Here is a 16705-nt window from a genome sequence, read left to right on the forward strand (position 1 = left end):
CAAGACACTTGAAATGACAGATGGAGCTAAATGAATGTGAGGAGACTGTGAAGCAGGGTGACTTTAAGGCTTTGTCACTTTTGAACCAATTATTCTTCAGGATGGTTACAGTAAGGATATCCTTATGATGAATCAGAAAGGGCATAGCTGGTAATTATGACTGGCTTTAGTTCAGAGTCCCTGTGCCTTGAGCACTCTTTCTGATACTCAATGTGTGATGGTATTACACCATCAATTGAGCAATGTTCAATGCAGAGGATACCATAACAGCTAACCTAAGCCTGAATTCAATGGTTAATAGTACTGTTATAATTCAATAGCATCGTTTAACAGATTAAAAAGAAATGTGACTAATCTATATTTTGGCCTGATTTTCTGATTTCACAGTAACTTCTAAATCTCCAAAGGTAGAAATAATTGTGAGGCTGGCACACTGTTCAGTCAGTAATAAGGAATGTAGGGCAGATGCCTTGCTGGGTCTTAAAGCCCACATCAAATGCGACCAGGTCTGATCATTCCATAAACATTCCAACTGCCTTAAAGGTAGTAAGTAACTTCACATTTTGTATGTTTACAACAATTTCCTCAAGATCCAACTGTTTAAACATAGGTTTTTTTTTTTAAATTAAAAATATCACCATGTATTTGAAAATACAGAAAAGTTAAAAGATGAAAAAATTCAGTACTTCCTCACAGAAAGATTTCATTTCTATATTTTTGGGGATATATAAAGGTTTTTCTTATGGTCATCATTACATTCAGTGTGCTTCACATGTTTCTAAAGAAAATTCTTAAAGCATCCATAAAAGAATGTAGTCACCTCAGATGCACATATGATCCCTCCCAGTCACCTGGCAGACCTTACCATGACCAAGGGTGAGGTGTATCTTGCCAGCACATTACACTGTTCAGGATCAGAGAGCTAAAAACAGGTGGTTTTGTGTGTTTAAGTCTAGCCTGCCAGTCTTTTTACAACAAAGTTTTTCCATTCCTGAATATTTTTTTTCATGTGTATAAGTGTTTGTTGAATATATATCTATAAACCATGTTTGTGCCTGGTGCCCAAGGAGGCCAGAAGGGCACTGAATCCTCCGGCATGGGAGTTAGACTGACATCACAAAGAAAAGCTTTATCTGGGTAAGCAAAATGGCTTACTTTTTATTTAAACCAAAGTTGATCTGAACCGAATTCTCTACACTTCCACACACCAGTTTGCTTCCCAAGGAACCCAACCTGCCATAATTAACCACTCCAAAAGAATTACAGTTCTGAGTAGTACAGCTACTTTGAGTAAATTATCAATACACGCACGCGCGCACGCACGCACCAGTCTAAAGAGAGATTAAAGGTCAGTGAAAGAACAGATAGACATCGTCCATCACTCCACTTTTTAGTATAAAAATGAGTAATGTGCTTTGATTCTGATAGAATCCCCTTGATCCTTTCTTAATCACCATGACACATCTGCCTTCATTTGCAATGCTTTCACCACACTCAGGCCTTGGCAACCCCTTTTAAGGCTTTGCTTCCTTAATGCCCACCTCCCTCAGCTGCTCACTCATACTGGCATGATCGAGGTTCTCACCACCAATCATGCAATGACCTTCTAGCCTCAAACTTAGTATCTGCTGGATGCTGCTTCAGACGGTCCCTTCTTTCCCTCTTCACTGCTATCTAACAGGCCATGTTAGGTTTCTGGGAATGATGCAAACACAGGAAGATCCTTATTTCCTCCCTGTAGCATCTCTCCAACTGGGAGCTTGTTCTCTCTCTCTGTGCCTTCATACTTCTTAGAACTCAGGACTGTCCACATTCCCAGTTAAGGAAGTCCTACTGCGCACCATTACAGTTCTTCTGAGGCAAGGCCACCGCCCTGGCAACTACTCCTCTACCTACTACCCTGTCCATTCTTCTCCTTTACTCAGTCTTTCTTAACAGCATACACATACAGTCACCACTGCCACCAAGAGCAAAACCAAAAGTTTCTTTTTTTACATAAATAAAAAAAGATTTATGGATTCATGTACTTTATGTATTTGAGAGTTTGTCTACATGTATGTCTACACCAGAAGAGAGCATCGGATTCTATTATAGACAGCTGTGCACTACCTTGTGACCTTGTGCTGGGACTTAGGACCTCTGGAAGGGCAGCCAGTGCTCCTCGGTGCTGAGTTATCTCTCCAGCTCCTCTTTTTTTTTTTATTTAAAAATATTTACTTAATATTGTGTGTGCATGTGTATGGTGTGTGTGCAGGTGTAGAGGCCAGAGACTAACCTTTAGGAGTTGGTTCTAGGACTAACACTGGTTGCTAGGATGGAGTGGCAAACATTTTCATCCACAGTGCTATTGCATATCTTAACTTCCCCTCCCACGACAGCAATGCAGTCTTCTGCTTTCACAGGAACTTTCCTCAGTCTATTACTTGAAGCACTAACTCTGCCCCATCCTGTCCTCCTCCTATTCAATCTGCCTTGCCCGTCAGCGAGCCGAGGAAAATGACCTACATTGCTGACAACCGCCTGCTGGCTAAAACTAAAGGGCAGTTCTCAGCCCTGCTTCTTCCCCGTGGGCAACATGGGGAATAGAGCCTCCTTGAGCTACAACTTCCCTAGACTGAAGATTCTGTCAAGGTTCCTCCTGCTCACTCTGCCTGCTCTGCAGACCCTCTTGTTGTGTCTCGGCTTCTATAGTGAGTTCTACCTTGACACATAATTTCAATGTTCTCATCAACCACTTTTCACTGTCTTCACTGCCACTGTCCTGGGTCAAAAGCTGTTAACTGAAGTCACCCCCAAAGGAATATACAGTTCTTTACTATTCTACACAAAAATAAAGAAAATTAAAGAATGCACTATATGTATCCAATTCTGTCTTGAAAAGAATATATTCTTACCTTTTTTTCTAAATTGATTTGAGGTGGGAATGGATCTCACACTTTTAGTTTTTGTATTATCCTTTGAAGTTTTCTTTTCAAGAGCTGAAAATAACTGGAGTGGTGAACTGGGTTTGCCGTAGCCTGAGCTCCGAGCTGATGCGTACAGTCCGCTCTGTGGCTTTCTCTTAGGCAAAGGAGGTGCACTTCTGGCTTTCTTACATGGAACCTGTTTACCAATGACAGGTACCTCTTCCCCAGCACCGGGCTGGGACCTGGAAGTCTGCATATAACAAGGACAAACTCTCTAGTATCAGAATGAACTTCAACCACTATTATTAATTAAATTAACAGATGGCAAGACTGTGACTGGCAAATGATGAGGTTTGTGAAGCGCAAACTATGACAGCAAGGCTCTCTACTTCATTAGAATCTCAGTGTTTTGAAACCTATCTTCAAAGTTAGCATTAGGACAAAGGACTTCAAAAGTAATAAGCTTGTGAGTGAGTAGCTACCAGAATAATGAAGACATTCAGGATGAAGATACTTTGAAATGACAATCAAGATAGTATCTTTCTTTTCTCTGGATTTAAGGTACATTAAGAATTGCTATACTTGTGATGGCGAGTGAACTGTCAACCCAACAGTGTAGCTGGGATTGGGAGATTATCCTGACTGTGGTGAGAAGGCTCACCATTCCCTGACTGGGATCTCAGACTACACAGAAGAGGAAAGGAAGTTTGCTGCACTTGGGATTCACTGCTCTGGTCTTCTTCATTTCTGCTGCCGTGACTGTCCCACCATGATGGGCTGTACCTTGAACTGTGAGCCAACAAACCCTTTTGTTTCCCCCAAGTCATTTCCCCCCCACCCCCAGAGTATTTTATCACAGTAACAATAAAGGAACTAATGCAGGACCTTGCCTCCCTTCACAGAACTGAGATGCTTTAAGAATAGAAAGTGAAAACAAAATACTGGAACATGGGACCTATAAAGCAAAAAGATAAAAACAGAAAGAAGGAACAATGAGATGTGAATTTTATCACAGTTGCTAATCACAATCCTTACATTTGTTATTAAAAGAAAAGAGAAAGAAAAGGCAAGAGACAACTGTAAGGAATCACTTTTGAAAGAAAGTGAATGCACTTTGGTGGTACTTTGAGCTTGGAGATGGGACATTCTAGTAATAAGCCCCACCCATAGGAATGACAGCACCCACAGATGATGTCATCAGCCCCACTAACCCAAGCACTTACATCTTACCTGGTTCGTTTTGTCATCCTGAGGTAATAGTGAAGGGTTAACAGATGTTTTCTTCCTCAAAATCTCCAGGTACATTTTGTCCAAATGCTCTTCCGTAGCTGGGCTGCTGCTGCCCGTGCCCTTGCCTGCTGTCCTGTGCAGAACTACACTCTCATCGTGTTTGTGGGGAAATTGGATCATATGTCTAGTGTCTTGAGACATAGTGTTTGTGTTCATCTTCAGGGGTAAAGAGCTCACAGATTCTGCTTCTTTACTGTCTGCTGCTTTCTTAAGGCTACAGAATAAAGCCGAGCACAGTATAAACTGAAGGTAGGATAAATTCCTCAGTTACCCATCACATTTGTACATACACATGAGCTGTAACTATTGAAATGAAGTTACAATGTTAAATACATCATTTACAACATAATACAACACAACAAAACCCAACACCAATCGCCTAGGACACTCACAGGTTATGATGTAACTGTATATATATATATATATATATATATATATATATATATATATATATATATATAATTTGTTGTTGTTGTTTGTTTGTTTATATTTTTTTCTGTTCTTTTGAGGCAGGGTACCTTGAACTGTGAGCCAACAAACCATCTTCTTTTCTCCCAGGCCACTTTCCCCCCTAGAGTACTTTATCACAGTAACAATAAAGGAACTAAAGTTAGAAGCTGGCCTCTAACTCCCATTTTAGTAGAGGATGATCCTGAACTCCTGATCCCCTAACTCTGTCTGTGAGTGCTGAGGTTACAAGCAGGTGTAACTCTAATTTCAGATAATTTTAATGCAGCACAATAATTTTTAATCCACAATTTCTTACTAAATCAACAAGTACTTGAAGTAGGGATTTTTTTTTTTTATATAAATTTCTGTAAGACTAAAGTAACTATAATTTTTAACAAGAAATCATGGAGTATAATCACAGAGTATTAAAAAGCATAAAATAACCACAGCATAGGAAAATTTTAAAACAACAACAACAACAACAACAAAAAACTCACCAGAATTTTAAAATAAAGTATTTACCATTTAATGAACCAAAAAAAATTGGATAAGTATTAAAAATGCCAGAAATATGGGCTGGAGACAGCACTGCTGCTCTTATGAGGACCTGGGTTCAAATACCAGTAAGCCACAAGGGTTCTAAAAATAGGAATATCTTATGATTTGTAAATGAAGAACAGTTTAAGAGGTGGAATTTCTATATTACGTAGACCAGCTACTCAGTAAATGTTGGAAATGTCTAAAGCACTTAAAACCAGTGAGAGAAATTTCTATCAGCTTCTTCCTTGTTCATGGCAACGGAAGCTGTGCAGATGCTAAACCAAAGTGTCATCATGCTTCCTCATCTACTGTTAGCATGTGATGTATGTTAAGTGTCATCATGCTTCCTCATCTACTGTTAGCATGTGATGTATGTTAAGTGTCATCATGCTTCCTCATCTACTGTTAGCATGTGATGTATGTTAAGTGTCATCATGCTTCCTCATCTACTGTTAGCATGTGATGTATGTTAAGTGTCATCATGCTTCCTCATCTACTGTTAGCATGTGATGTATGTTAAGTGTCATCACCATCACCATCAGGCTGTAGTTAGAGCTCATTAGTTCAGAGTTTTCTTGAGAGAGGAGTCTGAAGATGCCTGCTGGTATGTTATAAGGATGTGAGGAGGAGGATCTGATACTGCAAATGCTACACGAATGCAAAGCTGTCTGCAACAGGTTCCTGTGACTGTTGTATGACAGTCATACCCTGCCCTGATGTATGACAGATCCCTGCAAACTGTGCCACTGACACTGGAGCTGCAGGATTTCCACAAAGCCTATTTCTTCCATGACCTCAGAGCTCCTCCCGTGAGATGATGTATAGCTGGTGACTAAGTCAGAACTGATTAATAAAATAGAAAACCAATGATTCACATAAAAATACAATTAATTTCTCCCTCATGGTGAATCGACTATCCATGAGCCACTCAAAAATGAAGAATCATATTTTCAACAAAAGCATTAGGACTAATTAATGGCACCAACTTTCTTAGTAGTTCGTTTTCTCTTAGTACTAGGAGAATTTTGATGGAGACAGCAATGGCTCATGGGTAGACACATGGAAGCTTTTATTTTTTACTGATCAATCACTAGGAATTATTCCACAGAATAAATGGCTGTAAGTTCCCTGTAAAAAATTAAGAAAGAAAACAGTAACTAGCCCTCGGCTAAGCCACCATCCTACGTAGGGCATTGCCCACCTCATACCTGATCCCACAGGAATCTATCCTGATAGGCTTCATCAGCTCCTCTACTGTGGCCACATCTAATAGGGAAGAAAAGGTACATTAGAAACCAAAATTGCCTAATTTATATACTGAATCCCACCCAAATCACATATTTCTCTACTTCATATAGTTGACAAAATGGAATATGTGTATTAATGTTTTTTAATAGAAAATAGTATTTGAGGTTAAAAAGAAAATACATACAAAGTATGTGTGTGTGGTCTGGGTATAGAGAATAGAGATGTACTTTATAAGTTCAAAGAAAAGGTTCCTGGGGGCAGTTTTGTTATACAAACTTAGGTTATTACATATTCCAAGTTTGCTGCTTAGGCTGGTTACGGCTGGTTACTTAGAATGTGAGCTGTATTCTGCATTTAGCTCTAACTGTGGAGTTGATCCAGGCGGGGTTTCATTTGATCATGCCCTTCACATTTGAACACTGAGAAGTCATCACTATATGCAAAATATTCTTTGGTGGTCACTATTTAAAGATGGTAAATAGAGAAATTCTATCTGTTCATTATTCATCCATGATCCATCTGCTAAATCCATCAGCCTTTACCGGACTCGGTGGTGGAGATATTCTTTGAAGACTCTTCGTTTTCTTGAAGTCCATCTTTTACAGAGCTCCCGACAGTTTGCACAGTGCTAGCCTCAATTCTTGGTTCGCCCGTGTCTCCCAGAGAACGGGCTATGTGACAGTAAGCCTGGTGCAGGGCGTCAGTGTCACCACTGCTTTGTCCATAAGGAACACCTGTTGAAATAAATACAACTCCTGCACATCACCCGGTATAGACAAAACACTGAGTCACCCTTAGTCTCTTAGGGATGGTGAGCAAGGCTGCAGGACAATGGCATTACTACTATGAAAGCAGGGTCAAGCAGAAACCTGGGTAAGCTCTCATTATGAAGTAAGTCACAGCAAGCTGAGACAGGTCCTGATGTAGCTGTAAAGTCTAACTTTATCAGTCTCTGCCTTTTCACGGTTCTCAACCAATGTCTCCGTGCTGGGTAAAACTATCCTTACACTTTCTACATGGACGCATCCCTCTGAAGGACCCTGTCCTTGCCTTACACTACCATTTGTGCTCTGCTTGTGTGGTAGCATCTCAGTCTGCAATGGTTCCACTTCAAGCATGCCCATCTATTTCTGCAAACCACCAAGTATTTTCCACATCTTGTTAAAGCAGCTACAACTCAAAGCTGTTTCTGAATAGCCAAGTGCAGTCATGTGTCCTTCCTGAGCTATGAGACGCCTGACACTACCTTACTTGCTCGTTGTTTCCTTTGCACCTTTTCTTCTTGTAATTCCTACCACTCCAGTCAGCACTTTTCCATTTTTTACTTGTCAATGGCCCATTGTCTTAGTTAGGGTTTCCAGTGCTGTGAAGAGACACCATGACCAAGGCAACTCTTATAAAGGACAACATTTAATTGGGGCTGGCTTAGTTTCAGAGGTCAGTCCATTATCATCATGGCAGGAAGCATGGCAGCTTCCAGGCAGACACTGTGTTGGAGAAGGAGCAGAGAGTTGTGCATCTTGATCTGACTGCAGCCAGGAGAAACCGACTCTTCCACACTGGGCAGAGCTTCAAAGCCCACCCCCACAGTGATGCACTTCCTCTACCAAGGCCACACCTAATAGTGCCACTACCCAAGGGTCAAGCATATTCAAACCACCACACACCCATCAAGTGGTCTATCTCTAGTCTTCTGTTAAAACCCTATGAATACTTTAAAAAGCCCAGTTACTTCTTTTCTTTCTCCTCCCTTCTGTCCTTTCCTTTTAAAAAAAATTATCTATTACTATTAGATGTATGATATACATATAAGTACAAAGCATACATGTATGGATTAGACGACATTGGAGTTGGTTCTGTCTAAGAACTCTTGCTCACTGAGCCATCCCTCTGGACCCTTTCCCTTCCTTTTTGAGGAAGGATCTTTTGCAGGCCATGCTGGCCTCAGACTTGTTCTACAGCTTGGGATGACTCTGAACTTCTGATTAAGTGCTGGGATTACAGACATGCACCATCATGACTGTTTTATAAAGCACTGTCGTTTGAACCAAACACAGCGGTGTCTAAGCCCCTAGCTAGTTTTATCAAGTCCCATAATTTTAATCTATATACCTGTTTCATTATTCTCCAATCTACATTTCTGTCCTCTTTTTGGAGCACCAAACTCTCTAAAAGACATTTGCAATGTCTTATAAACTCAATCATACAACAAACTCCCAACTAACTTCATTACAGTCCTCTCACCCAGACCTGTTTTGCTACCAGTGTTTCCTGTCTTTAGCTAATGGCACCATTATTTACTCAGTCACCCAGAGTACAGAACCTTGACATCCACCATCTACTTCTCCTGCCCAGTGCCCTCCTTTCAACAACTGAAAAACTTGGGAAAAACTAATAAGAATAACGGCCTAATACTTTTATAAATATCTTCTTGATATTTTATTATTTTAACAGTGGACTTTTCAGAACTGAGGAATAAAGCATATAATGGGAAAAATTTAAATAGGGTGACCAGTCTCTTTTGACATCTATGGTTAATTAATGCTTAAAAATGAAACAGTTTATATAATCTCCTGTTCTATATGCATCAGAAACTGTACAGAACACAGCTGTAAGGGGATGTGCACCCCTAACACACACTAAGTGTAGGAAGGGAGCTGAGTGCCATGGAGGGTTCTTTCTAGTTCCACCAAGACTGTTTGGAGTACACACACTAAATAGCAAACATCTTAGATAAACTTAAAAATGGAGGATACTATTAGAGCAGCTTCCAACAGCTAAAGAGCAGTGTTCTTTGAAGACAACCTGAGAAAAAGGTCTGTTCTGCCATCTTTTATATTGAAATGAACCTACAAGCCCCCCTACAACACTACAGTCACACCTAGGGGGTAACAACTGAGAACATAGTTTTTATGCAAAAAAGAAAAGCCATCAAGTGCTTTCTTTTTTCTACAAAACTCGGATGACACTGGATGACAAATTATAGGAGACCTGCTTGCTGTGTGGGCGGCACTGCAGCACACAGCATTCCTGCCATTTGGTCGGTAGGAAGGATCAGAAGGGGGCTGCAGGCCTTAGAGCAGTAGCCCTCAACCTGTGGGGCTCCACCTCTTTGGGATCAAACAACCCTTTCACAGGAGTTGCATATCAGATATCCTATATATTAGATACGACACTGTGGTTCATAACAGTAGTAACAATACAGTTATGAAATAGCACAGTAATAATTTCATGGTTGGGGATTAGCACATCAGGAACTGTATTCAAGGGTTGCAGCATTAGGAAGGTTGAGAACCACTGCCTTAAAGCAACAAAGAACTAAACATGTGGAGAAAGAAATGATCTAAAATGTTAGGAACTAGATATACCCAGGGAGCAGGGAAAGAATCCAAAGCATATTAAAAGATAACAAATGACCTTACTTCACGAGCTTTACGTTAGTAAGAAGGCTTACTTACTTCTCTGCCTTACAAAGAAAATGAGAGAACTCCATGTAGTCACTTTATACAAGTCCTAAGCTTCCTCTGCTTTCAACTACAGAAAGTTATCAACTGTCACTTGCAGAGAAAAGGCCTAATCTCAGCTGGAGAGATGGTTCAGTGGTTAGGAGCACTGACTGCTCTTCCAGGGTGTGAGTTCAATTCCCAGCAACCACATGGTGGCTCACAACCATCTGTAATGGGATCTGATGCCCTCTTCTGGTGTGTCTGAAGATAGCTACAGTGTACTCATATACATAAGATAATTATTTAAAAAAAAGAAGAAGAAAAAGAAAAAGAAAAGGCCTAGTCTCATGGAATAATGGTCATCCTGTGGTGACTATTCTAGCCATGCATTGGTGACACAACAACTTGTCTGGAATACAAATAAAAATGAAAATAATCTAGCCTTGCATGAGGAAACTTCACTTTTATATTTACTAATCTTTTAAATACAGCCTAGCCTACCATAAAGAATTTCACGACGCTAATGAAAGCTCACTATGACATGTTACCCATCTATCCAGGCTGCTTATTACTAGTAGAAACCTGGGAAAACAAAACAGAAAGCCATTGAGCCTTTCTGTTTTAATACTAAATTCAGATGTTCACCTACAGGTTATACTTTAAGATATACTTCAAATGTAATTTAGAAACACTTAACAGACTCAACACCCTACGGACACCAACTGCTTATTCTGTATGCTTTGAGTTCTGTATTACAGCTTGAGCTATTAATTGAAGACTACTAGCAATGATAACCAGCATGCTATTGAGACATACTGCTTACTGGATTCTTTGAAATTTAAAAGTAATTTATGAATTTGTGTGTGTGTGTGTGTGTGTGTGTGTGTGTGACACGCATGCTACATCTTGGATATAGAGGTCAAAGGACGACTGTGTGCAGTCAGCTCTCTCCCTCCACCCTTACAAGGATTTTGAGAACCAAGCACAGGTCACCGGGCTTGCACGACAAGATTTTTTACCGGCTGAGCCATCTATCTCACTGAGCCGTATCTCTGAGTCTTAAAATGGACTACGCTGTATCCACATTAGCTGGTCATTACAACATCATCTTAAATAGGAGGAAACAGGCTTAAAGACATTAGTTGTTCGGAGGCAACTGCTCCTAAGCAGCAAAGCTGTAAACATGAAGACAAGGCTGTGCAACAAAATCATACTGAACTACCAGCAGCTGACTAACAGAATCTCTGCAAATTCAGAAACATTTAAACAATAACATATTTATTACCTGTGAGCAATACATATTTGGTTTCTGAGTTTTCTGTATAGCTGACAGTATTGGTTTTTTCTATTGGTTTATACCTTCAGTGTTTCAGAGAAAACCATAAATCCCGCAGATGTTTGGGTAAAATCCTGCTTTAATCATGCTTTGAAACATAAGCTTGTACTAAAAGCTAATCTGTGCAACCAAGTATGTCACTTCGTAATTCTGCAGCTCTGCAGAGATCACGCAGTAACTCTTGCCTTCTTTACTGTCTCATGCATGTTGTAACACTCCTCTGATCATTTCCCACACATAAACCCAGAGTATACCTAGATCAGAGCAGTTGTTCTTCTACACTCCTCTTTTAAAATGCTCATGGCTACTTACCAAAGACTATGAGGAGACACAGCCTGTGCTCATGGGGTGGCGACACCGTTGTAAGGAGACACAGCCTGTGCTCATGGGGTGGCGACACCATTGTGAGGAGACACAGACTGTACTCATGGGGTGGCGACACCGTTGTGAGGAGACACAGACTGTACTCATGGGGTGGCGACACCGTTGTGAGGAGACACAGCCTGTGCTCATGGGGTGGCGACACCGTTGCATAAAGAAGTAGTAGTAAGACCAAAGGACATGCTTGGCACACACGTCATTATGGCAAAATATTCAGTTGAGGGACAAATCAAAACTCCGTCCTGATGAAAATGTCTATCATTTGTTCATCTGTTTTGAGACAGGGGCTCAGTATATAGCCCTGGATGTCCTGGGCTCTGCAGACCAGGTTGGCTGTGAATCCAGAGGTTCTCCTGCCTCTGACTCTGAGTAGTGGGGTTAAAGGCACCACCACCTGGCAGGAAAGTATCTTTTAGGTGGTTTTTATGTTTTTCTTTTTCCCTTTTTGTTTGAGATCTGAGCTCTTTTAAATTTAAGAACATTATTTACTTGTGTGTATGTACATGCCATGGGGCATGTGAGACAGTCAGAGGACAACCTGCTGGAGTTATTTTCTTCTAACGTATGGGTCCTGGATTGAACTCAGGGAGTCAGGCTTGGTGGCAAATACCTTTACTGGCTGAGCCATATTGCCATATTGCCATCTCCAAGACTGGGTCTTTTTATATAGCCCAGGTTGACCTTAAATTTGCCATCTTCCTGTCTCAGCCTACTGCATGCTGAAACTACAAGCATGTGCCACTATGCCCAGACTATTTTTCTTTCTTTTTTAAAAACTTTTATTTTATATTTGAAGATGAAACTATGTCAAACAAATCTAGACAGTAATGATCCTTGGAAGATGCTAACAAAAGGAAGTGCTATGACAAGATAATGTAGTTTGAGTCTTCTTTATTTTTAACATAGATGATGATTGCACAGGAGTGTTCAGTGTTTAAAAATTCATCAGATTGGCCAGGGACCAATCAGATGGCTCAGCAGGTGAAAGCTACGCTAGACAAGCCGTAGTATCTGAGTTTGGTCCTCAGAACCGATGGCAGAAGAGAGCTGCCTCCTGAAAGCTGAACTATGACAACATGTGTGCCATGTCATACATGCCTCCAGAGATACAAATCGTACACATATGCACACAATTCAAATATTAAAAATAAATAAAGTACACTGAGCTATGTAGCAGGGAACATGAACTGTTTTATAGGTATACTGTACTGCAACAAAAAACCAATTGGTTTAAATGAAATCTAAAATGCTTAGAGTTGGTTCGTAATTTCTATTGTTTTTTTTTTTTTTTTATCCAAGTGTCTCAGTTTACCTGCCAAATATTAATAAATTCTCTGAGCCCCTATCCACCATAGCAAGATGGTTAGAAAGGTCCCAATGTGAAAAATCAAGAATATATTATACTTGACATCAAAACAAAATATGCTCTTGGGCAAAATCTTAATTTCATGAAAGATTCAGTTGGTAATGCTAGCTCTACTGCTTTCCAGTTTGAAAAGGCTTTGTCAAAGATTGTTACAAGCTGTAAGGAGACTAGTTCAGAATTTAAGGGTGTGACCTAGCCTCTTCCTAAGGAGGGAATACAGAATGCATATGGAGACTCATGCTCCTTTTCCCTGACACATGGTGAACATCACATGGTGGGTGGTCGCAACAGCTGGTTAACCCTCACCCACAGCACTCCCCTGTATTGACAGATCTTACTATGAGACTGAATGTCTCTAATGTCCAGATGGTTATTTCATCTATTTTCCTAGAAATGAAGCCAGCTACTCAGAGAATTTTGTATTAGTTATAAAAGAGTCAAGGTTTCACATACTTTACCTGTGTCTGCTGGTTCACCGTCTGTCCCTTCTGGGAGGGCCTTTGCTTGAGGCGTTGCTTTCTCTTGATTGCTAAGGACGACATCCTCCTCAGAGTCAAAGGAATCAAGCAGCACAACTGCAGGAGCATCAAAGAAAAACGTGAGGAGTGTAGGAAACTTTGTGTGACTTTTGGTCCAATAAAATCAATCATGTGCAATGCTTAAGAGCAAATATTTACAGATAAAACACGTAAGTGTATAACCATGTGTGTGCTTCTACTAACATGATTATCTGTACAAGAAAATAGACTAACATCAACATGCACCTAAGTGATGTATCTATACGTTTATGCAGACAGTTAAAGGACCAAGGGAAAAGGAAAAAAGAAACATTTCTAACCTAACAGGATGGGGTCAAGAGAGGCACAGAGGACACAAGACCGAGAAAGGCTATGAAATTTAATTCCTCAGAGGGACACTTAAAATAAAGACATTTTATTCAAAATTATTTAGATGAGATAATATAACAGTCTAACTTTTTGCCAATTAATATTTACCATTAGCCAGCATGCCAGTTTTCTCTTCCTCCTAAGTTAAAAGAAGAAAATTACATGTTTTGAAAGCAAAATTACATAAAATGGCCACAAAAATGAGCCAAGTCCTGAGCAGCCGGAGCTATGAGAGATGAGGACGCGTGTTTTAGGTTCCTCCGCCAACACTTACCTGGGCCACAGCTTTGTAGGAACTTATACGTGTCTCTTCTAAACCTGGGCAACTTCCAAAACCATTTTAGGCCTTAAAAAGATTTGCTTCACATACCTAGAGGCCGCCAGCTCAGCTACGCTGCTCAAAAAATTTGCTTTACTTTCTTTAAAAAAAAAAAATCAAAGAAACAAGACGATTTTACATAGGAGCCTAAAATTATATTATCAATAAATTGTTCAAAAATTAATTACCAAGTATAAATCCAATTCCCCATTTCTCTCTAGTTTGAAAGCCACAGCTCCAGACAGGCATGCTACCAAATACCAAAACCCACCAATTCTTCAGGAGCATTGCCCTTGCTTCTCTTCTTGACTACAGTTAGGGCTTCAGTTTCTTAGTATTCTGATTTTTACTCAGCTCCTCGGGAGGGTTCCTTATTAGCATGCAGACTACACTTTCTTGATGAATGGCACCGTCATGCTTTTGACTGAATAATTTTCATAAAACACTGGGAAAAGTAGCATTAGCCTTGTGTTCAATTTCTAAGCTTACCTTAAGGAATCTATATAGCAAAGGCCATCTTATAAATAGAGCATCAACCGTCATGATTGTTTAATTTATATCAACACCTGAGACTTGCTAAGTTAACAATGAGCAAGGCCATGAAGATAGCTCGAGTCTTCATATGGCAAGTCAGCCGAGATGATGAAAGCAGACACAAAAAATGGCTGCAAGACAACTGTATGTACCTGTTTAGGAAAGCTGTCTTTTCCTGACTCAGAGTTTTCTTTGGGATGGGTCTCTTCATCTTTAGTAATCAAAGGTTCATCAGTATCCTCAGCATCTTCAAAATCCTCACTGTATGTTTCTGAAGATTATTGTTAGGAACAGAAGGATTACACTGTCAAAGTCAAACACCAAGAAAGGATTGCTGGCTGCACAGAAGACAGCTCTAAGTATAATCCGCCCGATATTTTTTTTTTTAAATGAACGAGTTCAATTTAAAATGAATACTATCTTAGAGTTATTTTATTTTCTGTACTTTGACATGTCAATACTGGCCCTCCTGGACTTCTGCAGCTCTCCGGTCTTCGGTAATTCTTGTAGAGCTCCTAGATAATATCTCAGTGTCTTTGCAGTGGAAGGAAAAAAATGTCTCCAAGTTAACTGATTTCATCTGTCTACTTATGGGGAAGATGGGGCACGAGTTATTTGGCCATCATCTCTTTCATCAGTTTTTAAGTTCTTTATTGTTTTTAAATCAAGAGATTGATTGTGATCAGTGTGATGAAGGGGAGGAACCATTTCTCAGCATGGAAAGAGTTACAGTGTGGGTGTACACAGTAGTATGTAAAAGTAAGATAACAGTGCTTAAGAGTGTGACTTGGGACCAGGAGCCGCAAGGCCTATACTCAATGCTTCACCCCACTACTGTCGGCTTCAGTATGGTGGTCTATCATAAAACCTCTGGCCTTAAATTTCTCATCTGTAGAGACAACAGTCTCAAGGAACACATCTCTGAGAGCTAAGTAGTATTTAAAGATCACTTCATCCACAACATTCACAATCTAAGGGCAAATATGATGTGTAATAGTACCAACTGGCAGGATTACAGCTAGTTTTGCTTAATCTGTATTAAAAGTTAATGACAGGCACCCCTTTTTCTTCTTCTTTCTCTAGGGTCTTGTGCATGCTAAGCAAGTACTCAGCCCTTCTTTCTAAATGAATAACTTGCTAATGTGCAGTATTCCAAACTACACTTTAATATTTTCACTTAGACACTGGAAAAGGTATAGGGAAATATTAGCATATAACGTATGAAAGACCAGAGTCCTTCCTAGAATCTGTCATAAATAGAGCTAGAGTGAAGGAGACAATGCCACTGGTCAGGACCCAATCTCGCCAACCATGGCCACACTGAGAGTGCGAGTCTGTAGTAATCTAACCACTTTGGCAAAAGGATATTACACATTCAAAATATTCTTTCTATTAATTTCAAAATTATACATTTCAAAGCAAGAATATGTTCTTAAAATTCAGATATAGTAAATCAGAGACAATTAAAAGTCTAAATGCTCCTTTCTGGAGATATTTACTTTCCTTTATTGGCAAATTTATTCATGAACTGAGTAAAATGTGATCTGAAAACCCTTCTCCTCTGTCATGGTAGAGCTAGAGGAACTGGATTTAAATTTTATTGTGAGCAATTTGACAAAATATAGGAAGTAATTGTTTTTAGACATCAAATAACTGTCAGGGAAAATGTGATTCTGAAGAAATATAAGCAAATGAGATGAGAGCCCATATCACTGAAGATGTGTACGTTTTGGCGTATGGGGGATGGTGGGCAGTTTCAATGAGTTGGGAAGACAAAGAGTTTAGAAAGGTTGAGACAGCAGAGGTTGAGGCAAGAACATGAGAAAGATTCCAGAGGAAATCGCATGGGTCACGGGGAGAGGGATCCTTCTGGGTTGTTACTAAATACTAAATCCTCAGTGTCATGGTTGTGTTTGAATAGTTCCCTCAGACCACACTCACATCACTCAGATCACAGGGAGACTTTTCAACACTAATCTATGAGTGGAAGGTGGCCGTTTAT

The 16705-nt window shown here is 40.0% G+C and overlaps 1 protein-coding gene across 4 annotated transcripts in view; it reads right to left on the reverse strand.

The window, feature by feature from the left end:
• The window catches only part of Cep162 (centrosomal protein 162), a 58609-nt gene that overhangs the window by 29390 nt on the left and 12514 nt on the right, over window positions 1-16705 (reverse strand). For 3 of the 4 annotated variants that reach the window (XR_013105707.1, XM_034484458.2, XM_076917878.1), the window contains 7 exons: window positions 14856-14974; window positions 13959-13989; window positions 13422-13538; window positions 6977-7168; window positions 6395-6452; window positions 4137-4410; window positions 2895-3156 (listed from right to left, as the gene is read on the reverse strand). Coding sequence is in view for 3 of the 4 variants with exons in the window: in XM_034484458.2 (XP_034340349.1) it covers window positions 2895-3156; window positions 4137-4410; window positions 6395-6452; window positions 6977-7168; window positions 13422-13538; window positions 13959-13989; window positions 14856-14974 (1053 nt within the window). In the remaining variant the exon portion in view is untranslated. The remainder of the gene's footprint in view (window positions 1-2894; window positions 3157-4136; window positions 4411-6394; window positions 6453-6976; window positions 7169-13421; window positions 13539-13958; window positions 13990-14855; window positions 14975-16705) is intronic. The other variant, XM_076917879.1, reaches the window with a different exon arrangement.

Source organism: Arvicanthis niloticus, chromosome 21 (assembly GCF_011762505.2).
Source record: "Arvicanthis niloticus isolate mArvNil1 chromosome 21, mArvNil1.pat.X, whole genome shotgun sequence".
Classification (NCBI taxonomy): Eukaryota; Metazoa; Chordata; class Mammalia; order Rodentia; family Muridae; genus Arvicanthis; species Arvicanthis niloticus.